Source organism: Hyaena hyaena, unplaced genomic scaffold, assembly GCF_003009895.1.
Source record: "Hyaena hyaena isolate Hyena2069 unplaced genomic scaffold, ASM300989v1 scaffold_38, whole genome shotgun sequence".
NCBI classification, from domain to species: domain Eukaryota; kingdom Metazoa; phylum Chordata; class Mammalia; order Carnivora; family Hyaenidae; genus Hyaena; species Hyaena hyaena.
The window spans coordinates 4,262,033-4,272,514 of NW_024080670.1; the positions used below are offsets into that span (position 1 = coordinate 4,262,033).

General features: G+C 57.6%; 1 protein-coding gene across 2 annotated transcripts; it reads left to right on the forward strand.

Moving 5' to 3' along the window:
* Positions 1 to 1,168: 1,168 nt before the first annotated feature.
* On the forward strand, positions 1,169 to 10,281 carry ST6GALNAC4 (ST6 N-acetylgalactosaminide alpha-2,6-sialyltransferase 4). 2 transcript variants are annotated; one of them, XM_039229518.1, is made up of 6 exons: positions 1,169 to 1,312; positions 1,735 to 1,821; positions 3,219 to 3,404; positions 6,477 to 6,889; positions 8,575 to 8,682; positions 9,598 to 10,281. In XM_039229518.1, exons 2-6 carry the CDS (start codon positions 1,810 to 1,812, stop codon positions 9,785 to 9,787), a joined length of 909 nt encoding a protein of 302 aa, XP_039085449.1. In that variant the 5' UTR covers positions 1,169 to 1,312; positions 1,735 to 1,809; the 3' UTR covers positions 9,788 to 10,281. The 2 variants fall into 2 exon arrangements, with proteins under 2 accessions (XP_039085449.1, XP_039085450.1); XM_039229519.1 differs by lacking the exon at positions 1,169 to 1,312 and adding an exon at positions 1,331 to 1,416.
* Positions 10,282 to 10,482: the final 201 nt, after the last annotated feature.

Genomic DNA, 10,482 nt, shown 5'->3' on the forward strand with positions numbered 1-10,482 from the left:
TGCCCTCCCCCCATAGGATGGGAAGAGGCATGGCAGACTTGGCTTTGCACTTGGGAAGTTGCCGATCTGGTGCAGATATCAGAACACGGATACCATGGCATAGTCCCCACATCAGAGCCTTTGAGGAAAAGGCAAATGGAGTTTGAAATGGGGTCTGAGCAGCAACCTAGCCTCTGGATCTCATAGGAAGGCCCCATAGAGGGAGGTGGGTGTGATGGAGGTGGTAAGATGAGCTTTCTGGCCCATAAAGCATTTTATTAAAAAAACACTCTAGATGGGAAATGTGCTCTCTACCTCACCACAGACCCACTCCTCCCTATTGCCCCATATCTGCTCTTTCCAACCTTTGTGGCCCCTAAAGACACCTGAGTTTGAAATCCCCAAGGGACCCCATTTGAGCCTTCAAATGGGACACATTGTAGCCTCTACAGGTGCGCAAGACTGAGTTGGTTGGGGTTTGGAGGACACTTTGGGAGGGGGTGTTTGGGAGGTGAAAGTAGGTGGCCGCTACGTGGCAGTGAGACTGCCCAGGGTTCAAATCCCCCTTGCACTATATCACTGGCAGGTAGGTGCTGCGATTATCCCCACTTCATAGAGAAGAAAAACTGAGACTCAGGTGGAGGTCACACCACCAGAGACAGTCCAGCTAGGGTATCGTCAGAGAAAATATAAGACGCCCAGTTACACTGGAATGTCAGATTTTTAAATATAATTATTGTTTATCTGAAATTCCAATATAACCGAGTGTCCTGTATTTTACTTGCTAAATCTGGCAACCCTACCGGCTTGAAACCCAGGGCTGCTTGACCCCCAAGCCCCTGCTTAATTTTCCTACTCACGCCCCAATTTCAGAAATGGAGAAACCCAAGTCCAGACGGCTAGGCAGCCGCCGCGGCGCCCTGGTTCCCACACCCACGAAGCCTTTTCTTTCCGATCCCCGGCTGAAGTTTGGGAGGAACGCGGTTGGGCAGAAAAGGGGAGATACTGGAGCTCCGACTCCGCCCACGGCCTGCAGGCCCCACCCCCATTCCGGAGGCCCCGTCGCCAGCCACGCACTTCCCTCCCCAGCCGCGCAGGTCCCGCCCCCCGCCGCCAGGGCTCCGCCCCCTGCGCCCCTGTCTCCTCCCCGTCCCCGCAGACCCCGCCCCCGCTGCCGGAGGCGCACGTTCGGTCTCCAGTCTCCAGAAGCCGCGGCCGCGGTGCCGCCTCCGCCCCGGGGCTCCGGCTTCCAGCCCGGCCCGCCCGGTTTGCGGGCCATGGAGCTCCGAGCAGTGGATCGAGAGCAGGCGGAGCGCCCCAGCCTACCCGTCTGGTTAGCGCCCGGCCAGGGGAGGGGGCGGTGGAATCTGGGAGACGGGTGGAAATCCCTCGCCCTATCCCGCCTCAGGCCTCTCGCTTTCTCCCGCCTGTAGTGAGGTAGGAAGGATGGGGAGGCAGTCGGGGCTCCGGGCTGCTGGTGCTAACTGACCCACACTCGATGGGTGACCTTGAGCCGAGGGCTCCCCCTCCCTGCCTCTCCTTCCCCATCTGCACAATGGGGATTGGGTTGGTGTGAGGTTTCCCGAAGGTCACCTGATGATACCAGCTCCTTTAGGATGCGGACAGAGCTGTCCGGTGTTTGGGGACTTTAAGCCATATGCCTTGACCGTGGCCCACACCCTCCCCTGCCTCAGTTTCCCTGGGCAGTTTCCTCAGAGGCCTGGGACCCAGCTCTAAGTTTCCGGATCTTGGCAGGTGCCTGGCGCCCACTCCTTCCCGGCCTGAGCCCTGGAGACAGCAGCCCCCAGGCTGCTGAGCAGCGGCAACAACATGAAGGCTCCGGTAAGTGGTGGAAGGAGGAAGGCTCTTGGGGAACTTCCGGCACAGCAGCCTCATAGCCTCTCCCACCCCGGCACTGACTCACTTTTGACCCACTGGATCCTGAGCTGAGAAGGGCAGACAGGCCTCAAAGCCCTGCCTAATCTGGCAGGCTGTGTGGCTTCAGGCAAGTGGTGTTCCCTCTCTGGTCTCAGCGCCTCGCGGAGATCATAGTACTACCTCCTGTGAGCATCCATGAGGTCACCCAGGTGAGGCACCCACCTGGGAGGGGGATGTATGGAAGTTCAGTTTGTCTGCTTTCAACTTTATTTAGGAGCCGACGGCTGGGGGAGAGGGCCCTGGATGCTGGGGGGAGTCCACCACCACTGCCTGAATCCCGGTCTCTGGGTCCCTTGTGGGCAGTGGACCAGATGCCAGGCAGAGCCTGAGGCCTCAGGGGCTGAACCCCCTCCCCAGCACAGCTGGCCACAGAGAGATTTATTTTTAGCAGCTGATGTGGCTTGTGGGCAGAGAAGGGTGGGCCTCTAGCAGGATATGCCCGGGCGGGGGGGGGTGTTGCTTTCCGACCTCTGATTTTCAGAGTATCAGCCAGCTGTTAGGGGATTTCTGGGGACCAGCTGAGGGATCTCTGCCTTGGGCAGAGAGAGTATTAGAGCCCAAAGAGACGCGGATAGTGACCAGGGTGGCCCAGCACACGATGGCAGCCCCAGGTCCTGCCCCCCATCAGGGGCCTCTCCTCCTTGAAAGGCTTGGTGGGGGCACTCAAGAGGGCCAGGGCGCCTCCGGAGGGCTTCCCGGTTCAAATGGCCTTCAGCACACGTTTTCTGGAGGTGGGAGTCTCTGAACAGCAGCTTTCAATTATTGAAACCATTTCTTGAGTAGCCCTTCCTTTTCTGCCATCCTCCTTACTCACTGGGGCTGCTGATCATCAGTCAGAGGGACGGTCAGTCTCCAAGTCAGTTGGGGGGAGGGGACAGGGGATGGGCACCCCGGCGGTCTGCTGGGCGCACGGTAAGCTCACAGGTGCTAGAGGAGGAAGCAGGCCCAGAGGGGCAGAGAGTCATACCCAGGGCTGCGAGGGCACCCAGGCTTCTGGGTAAGAGCATGGGCTCTGCAGCCTGGATTGAAAGTCCCATTCCGCTATTTCCTTGCCGTGTGGCCTTGAGTTTTCACCCCATATCCCTTATCTAGAACATGGGGAGAGTAATGGGGCTTGTCTCCGGGGCCTGAGCTGGGGCAGCCCAGAGGAAGCCCTGGTTAGCTGTGGACTCTGCTGATGTTCTAGAAGCTTCTGAGCTGGGGTTTGGACCCATGAGGCTGGAGCACGGCATCCCGGCATGAGCTTTTAAGAGGCCCCAGGGACCCCCTCCACAACACCCCATGACTGCTGTCTCCCCCAGGGTCGGCTCCTGCTTGTCATCCTGTGCTCCTTGGGCTTCTCTGCTGCCTACATCCTGCTGTGCTGCTGGGCCTGCCTGTCCTTCTGCCTGGCCCCCTGCCTGGACCCCCACCTGCCCCCCAACTCCAGGCCCACCGTGCCTGGACCCCTGCACTTCAGCGGATATAGCAGCGTGCCAGATGGGAAGGTGAGCTGACCGAACAACATGTCGAGACAGGCTGGGCAGCGTGCCCCCAACTCTCTGGGCGCAAGTGAGAGCCAGGCTCATGCCAGGCCTGCCTGGACCCCAGGCTTGGCTCCTCTGCTCACCAACTGTGTGACATTGAGCAGGTGCTTCACCTCTGTGAGCCCCAAGTTCTAAGAGGAAGTGGGTTTGTTTATTTTTTTTAATCTTTTAATTTTTTTTCTTTTTTAGAAAGAGAGAAAGAGTAAGCATGAGCAGGGGGGAAGGGCAGAGAGAGAGAGGGAGAAAGAATCTCAAGCAGGCTGCACACTCCGCGTGGAGCCCGACGTGGGGCTCAGTTACACCACCCTAGGATCGTGACTTAAGCTGAAGTCAAGAGTCGGGCTTCAACAGATATTGTCTGGCTGCTCTCAGCTGGGTACTGGTGGTAAAATCGATGAGTCAGCCTGGGTGGCTGGCCACCGGGAGCTCCCAGTCTGGTGGGGGAGACAGACTCCATCCCGTCGGGCGATCTGTGTGTGTCATTTTGTGTATCTTTTTAAAAAAATTTTTTAATGTTTGGGGCGCCTGGGTGGCTCAGTCAGTTAAGTGTCCAACTTTGGCTCGGGTCATGATCTCACAGTTCGTGGGTTCGAGCCCCACGTCGGGTTCTGTGCTGACAGCTAGCTCAGAGCCTGGAGCCTGTTTCAGATTCTGTATCTCCCTCTTTCTCTGACCCTCCCCTGCTCATGCTGTCTCTCTCTCTCTCTCTCTCTCTCTCTCTCTCAGAAATAAATAAAACATTAAAAAAAATAATAAATTTTTTTTAATGTTTATTTTCGAGAGAGAGAGAGACAGAGTGCCAGTGGGGGAGAAGCAGAGAGAGAGAGGGAGACACAGAATCTGAAGCAGGCTCCAGGCTCTTAGCTGTCAGCACAGACCATGACATGGGGCTCGAACCCATGAACCGTGAGATAACGACCTGAGCCAAAGTCGGATGCTTAACCACCTGAGCCACCCAGGTGCTCCTATCTTTAGGTGTAACTATGTTTGCACATAATCCATTCATTCGGCAGGTGTGTATTTGGTGCGTTGGATGTGCCCTGCCTTGTGCCATGATGGCTGCTGGGGACGGAGATGATAGAGAAAAGTCATGTCAGCCCCAGACCTTTCCCTCTCCTGGGGCTCTAGGGATGCTGGGGCTCAGGGCTGATGAGGCAGCTCTGGCCCCTGCCCCATGACGCCCCCCTCCCCATGCTTGCTCTGCAGGTGCGGATTGGAGTACTTTATACCCCTCACCCTGATTTCAGTGCCCCACCCCCCATGGTAGCTTTCTCAAAGGCATCCGCACTGGCACCCAGCACAGAAAGCTCCCAGTACTGAGTCTGATGGCTCTCTGAGCACAAAGGTCAGAGGGAGGCATGTTCAGGGACCCTGGCTCGGAGGAGTCATATTTTGGGCCTTAATTTCTCTGAGTCTCGGTTGCCTCCTCATCGGGAAGAGATGAATCTTGTAGTTTCTACCTCTGTAGAGCGGCCGCGCAGATCTAACTGGGCGATCCGTGGACAGAGTTCGCAACAGGTGCTGTGTGAATGTCTGATCAGGATGCAGAACCATTGGGGGTTGGGCCGCATGGGATAAGAGGTGGGGTGGGCTGGGTAGATGCTGTCACACCTTCCGTGGTGGTGGCCAGTGTTTATTTCTGACACTCGAGCTCATGCGGATGTGGGCTCAAGGTGGCCAGATCCTCTGGGTTTCTTAAGAGGAGCCGGAAATCCAGGTTTTGGATATCAGAAGAAAACCCGATTGTGATTAAATATTTTAAAGCCCTTGCGTGGGACAAGCAGAATATTTCCTGAGGCTAGTGGTGACCTCAGATCTGAATAGACTGCAGTTGCCAAGACAGGCTCGAACTGTGGGCAGAATAAAGAAAACTTGCTGTCTTTTGGAGACATGGAAAATGGGCCTATGAGTCCCTAAATCAACATTAGGTTAGATATGAAATATCTCAGAGAGGAATACAAACCACTGAAAACCTGTGTCCTCTCAGGAGAGCAGGGAGACGTAGGGTGGGGAGCAAGTCCTTTTCCTGGGAGCCCTGACCCCTGACCACCAGAGAACATTTGTAGACATGTTGGCTTGGCTTCTGCTTCCCAGGGGATAATGAGATGATGGTTGGGCCCTCACTGTGCTCTGGGTCTGGGCTAATCACTCCCCAGGCAGTTTTATTTTATTTCATTTTAAAAATATTTTTAATGTTTCTTTATTTTGGAGAGAGAGAGACAGAGTGTGATCAGGGGAAGGGGCAGAGAGAGGGGGAGACACAGAATCCGAAGCAGGCTCCAGGTTCTGAGCTGTCAGCACAGAGCCTGATGCGGGGCTCGAACCCACAAGCCATGAAACAATGACGTGAGCCGAAGTCGGACGCTTAACCGACTGAGCCACCCAGGTGCCCCTCCAGGCATTTTTATTTGAGTCCTCACAACCTGGTCAAGTAAATGCTGTCTTCACCACCATTTGACAGATGAGGAAATTGAGGCTCAGAGAGACAGAGGAAGTGGTAGAACCAGGATTCAGGCTCAGAGCCAGAGGTTCTCCATGCCATGGCACCAAAGACCCTGCTGTTACTTACAAACCGGGCATAACATGAGTGGGGCTCAGGCGGAGGAGGGAGTGGCCTAAGAGTGACTGTGAAGAGCTGAGGTTCATGTTTACTTAACAAGCACATATATGACACCCAGTCCCAGTCTGTGCTAGGCACTGCTTTAAGTGCTTTATAAATATTTGCTCATGTAATAAAGAACCCATGATGGAGGGCGTATTAGGGCCTCAGCAATAGCGAAAAGGGACATAAATGGGGCTGATGAGGAAGGATGGGGCCCTGAACACAGAGTCTCAGCCCTGCCACTTGCTCTTCATGTGACTGGAGGAAAGTCACACCACTGGGCCAGCCTCAATTTCCTTATCTGCAAAATCGGTTGATGCTGTACTTGCAGCTAATACAGGAGTCATGTGAAGCCAGTAGCTGTTGCTGGGTGGAGGGGCAGGGAGGTGGGGGTGCTGTGCTCATGTCTTCCTCTCTGCCTGTACCTGCAGCCGCTTGTCCGAGAGCCATGCCGCAGCTGTGCGGTGGTGTCCAGCTCCGGCCAGATGCTGGGCTCAGGCCTGGGCGCCGAGATCGACAGTGCCGAGTGCGTCCTGCGCATGAACCAGGCGCCCACCGTGGGCTTTGAGGCGGACGTGGGCCGGCGCAGCACCCTGCGCATCGTCTCACACACGAGTGTGCCCCTGCTGCTGCGCAACTACTCACACTACTTCCAGCATGCTCGTGACACGCTCTACGTGGTGTGGGGCCAGGGCAGGCACATGGACCGGGCGCTGGGGGGCCGTACCTACCGCACACTGCTGCAGCTCACCCAGATGTACCCAGGCCTGCAGATTTACACCTTCACCGAGCGCATGATGGCCTACTGCGACCAGGTCTTCCAGGACGAGACGGGCAAGAACCGGTGAGCCTCGGGCCTGCCTGTCGGGGGCTCTCCACGCTGGCTGGGGACCTGCCTTCTCAAGCCGCTTCTTGTCCATCGCGGGTCTGCTCCCTCAGGCGCTGGGGATCCGCAGTGATGGAGGCAGATGTGTCCTGCCTCTGATGGGGCACAGAATCAGAGGGACTGACTGTCATTCATCGACTTAGCACATAGATCAAAAATCCCCAGTAGAGGTGAGGGGTGTTCTGCCTTATAAGCACAGGATAGGGGAGCACTGCCGTGGGGAGCGGTGTCGGGGGCCCTTCCCAATGGAGGGGATGCTCCCTGGGATCTGAATTGACCTCTCAAGTCCCTACCGGATGACAGAAGTAACAGTTACGGTGGTAACAGCCCTCTTCAAGCAACAGGCACTGCCCTAAGTGCTGCATTGAAGATTTTATCTCATGCTCAGACTCCGCCCCCAGCCTCCTCCGCACACTGGCTCCTCCCACAGGCTCCTCCCACCGGCCCCACCCCCACAGCCAGCCTCCAGTTTCATTCCCTGCGGTGTATGGTGGGCTCTTGACCCTCCTGTGCCCGCAGGTGCCACCTAAGCCACCGTCGCTGCTCTTGCAGCGCCCCCTTGCTGCTGCCATTCTTGCCCGCTGCAGTCTGAGCGCCAACCTGACAGCAGCTTCACTTCAATGGAGGATAAAGTCCAGGCTCTTGTCCCTCCCCTCCCCTGGCCTATTAGCCTCGTATGAGGGCTGCCTCCGTGATCTCATCATGTCCCTTCACTCAACCTGCCCCAGCCGTTGGGCTTCCTCAGACATCTACACTGGCTTTCACCTGCAGGCCTTATGCATGTTTTCCCTCTGTCTAGAATGTTCTCTCCCGTCTCCCTATGACTCCTTGCTCCTTCATCCCATCCAGATGGGATGTTACCTCCTCAGAGAAGCCCTCCATGACCACCCCATCTGAAGGTGCACCTCCCTGCCTGCCATTCTTTGTCCCCTTCCTTTGCCTCCTCAATACCTCAGCAGTCCTGGCCCTCCCTTGAGAATGTTAGCACTGGCCGCAGCAGGTTCCTGGCCACCCAGTTTGAAAGTGAGCCACCCCATAACCCTTCTGTCAAGGTGGAGGTGAGTGGCCCACATCTGGGAGGGTAACCAGTGCTGGTGCACTGAGAGAGTTGAGGCCTGGGCTCCCCACCCAGTCCCTTGCACCCAGTTGGGTGTGGGGGCCTGGGGGAGGTGCTGAGCTGATGGTGTTCCCTCCCCACAACTATCTATATAACTCTCCCCATTTTACAGATGGGTCCGTGAGGCTCGGAGAGGTTTGTGAGCAAACCTGATACCCTAGAGCAGATTTAGGGCTTGAATCGAAGACCATGTGAATTCAGACTGCGGTCTTGCCGGCTTTCAACGGCCGTGCTCTGTGGCCTCACACGGTCGGTTGTCTGGGGGTTTGCTCTAGCCCCGTGTGGGTGGTGAGGGGCTGAACAAGCCTGGGTTTGCTTCCGGCTCCCCCAATTTCCCACTGCTGATCTCGGGCTGCCTCTGTGCCCTCCCCAGGGGTCAAGGTGAGGGCCTTTGGCTGCAAGGGTTACCTACTCCATGTCCGGAGAGAGCCGAGCCTGGGCCTGCCGCACAGCCCCTTGCTCTGACTTGCATTGGGGGGCGGGGTGGGGGGGAACGCGGCGAGCTGACTGTGCTCCTCCCTGCCAGGAGACAGTCAGGCTCCTTCCTCAGCACCGGCTGGTTCACCATGATCCTCGCCCTCGAGCTGTGCGAAGAGATCGTGGTCTACGGGATGGTCAGCGACAGCTACTGCAGGTCAGGCCGGCCTGGTCCCGGGCGGGAGGAAAGGCCGAGGCTGGGAGGACTCTGGGCCCCCTGCCTGGCCTCACGCTGGGGGAGCTGTGGGGCGTGGGATGCGTGGGTGCCCCAGTGGGCAGCTGCGGCTCAGACACCCGGTGGGCCTGGTGCCTGGTGGGAAGGAGCCCAGCCTCATTGGTCACACCCCCACCCAGGGGCTCCATTTCCTCATGCGTAAAAGTGAGAATAATCACACCTTCCCCAGAAGGTGGTAGAAACATTTAGAGAGAGAATAATCTACCAAAGCGCTCAGAACGGCATCATCAGGGCACCAGCTGAGACATGTGTCAGTGATGTTGCATCTAAGCTGTTGTTGTTGCTATAATATTCCGGTGTTATTGTAAGTAACATGTGCAGAACGGGGCAGAATGGGCCCCGGGTCTTTTCTCCTGATTTTTTGGAGCTTGCTTGCGGAGCATGTGGGCGAGATGACAGCCCGCATGCCCTCTGCCACGGTGCCTGGCCAGCCCGCCAGTGTGCACGGTGCCGATGGGCATGTCGTGGGTGTGCAGCCACGGGGACTGACGGGATCCTCACCGTAAGCCCAGGACCCGCAAGGCACTTTGCAGGCTTCCGTCTTTTTTGACCTGTGGTCTCGGGTGACCATCTGCGTTTTACAGACGGGTTATTTATGCTCACAGAGTCCGTCTCTGGCTCAGAATCGGCCAGCTTGCAAGAGGCAGAACCAGAGTCGAACCTTGGCCCTTTGGGCTGCCTTGCTCCTCCCCTGCCTGTCCTGACCTTCCCCGGGGCCAGGCGTGGGGGTGCTCCGGGGGAGTCCCTGGTGAGGGGGTGGTCGTGGCAGGTGGCAGGGTGTGGCGGGAGGCAGGCGAGCTTTGGTGGCCCACGCCTGTGCCTCTTCCCCACCCGCAGGGAGAAGAGCCACCCCTCGGTGCCTTACCACTACTTTGAGAAGGGCCGGCTGGACGAGTGTCAGATGTACCTGGCACACGAGCGGGCCCCCCGCAGCGCCCACCGCTTCATCACTGAGAAGGCTGTGTTCTCCCGCTGGGCCAAGAAGAGGCCCATTGTGTTCGCCCACCCATCGTGGAGGACCCAGTAGTGCCATCGCGCAGCCAGCCGCAGTGCCCTCACCGGGCCTCTGCTCCATACTCCACTGAAAACATTTAATTTATGGATCCTGTCTCTTGCCACATGCCTAGTGGACCTGAGGTCCCTTCTTGCCCTACCTTGGGGACACTTGGAGCCATCTGAGGCCTCCAGACTTGAGGGGGAGAGGAAGAAGACTGTGGGGACCTTTGCAGCCCTCCTCTGCACCCCACTCCCTGAGTAACCCAAATCTTCGTTTTGGGGTTCATCCCCCCCTCTGGGTCTGTCCAGTGGCCTTTGCCCCGGGGGCTGATGGCCCCCCACTCACCAGCATCGTGATCTTCGATCTTTCAGCAGCCCTGGTCCTTCTTCACTGTCCCCTCTCCACCTGCCTTTGGTGCCACATTTCCCAGGCTGGAGCTTGGGGTTCGTCGGGCAACGGGGCCTTTGAACTGTGATTGCCAGGGCCACCTCTGGAGTGTACGGGTAAACGTGTGTTTTCTGGAAGCCTGTCTGTAGTGTGGTCGTGTGTCTGGGGGTGGGGATTGGGGCTCCTCTCCCTGCCACAACCCCATAACCTGTGGACTCAAGGGCAGGCTGGGTCCGGGGGCTCCTCTCCAGGCCCACAGCCGGCTGGCCTGCTGGCATTTAATCTGCCCACGTGTCTCTTCCCCAGGAGCCCAGCTGCTTCCCCAGCAGGCCAGGAAG

Excerpts from the sequence above, each read along its gene's own strand:
- ST6GALNAC4 (XM_039229518.1), top strand. Across the intron at positions 6,890-8,574 it reads GACGAGACGGGCAAGAACCG|GAGACAGTCAGGCTCCTTCC; the intron begins GTGAGCCTCGGG and ends CCTCCCTGCCAG. Across the intron at positions 8,683-9,597 it reads GTCAGCGACAGCTACTGCAG|GGAGAAGAGCCACCCCTCGG; the intron begins GTCAGGCCGGCC and ends CCCCACCCGCAG.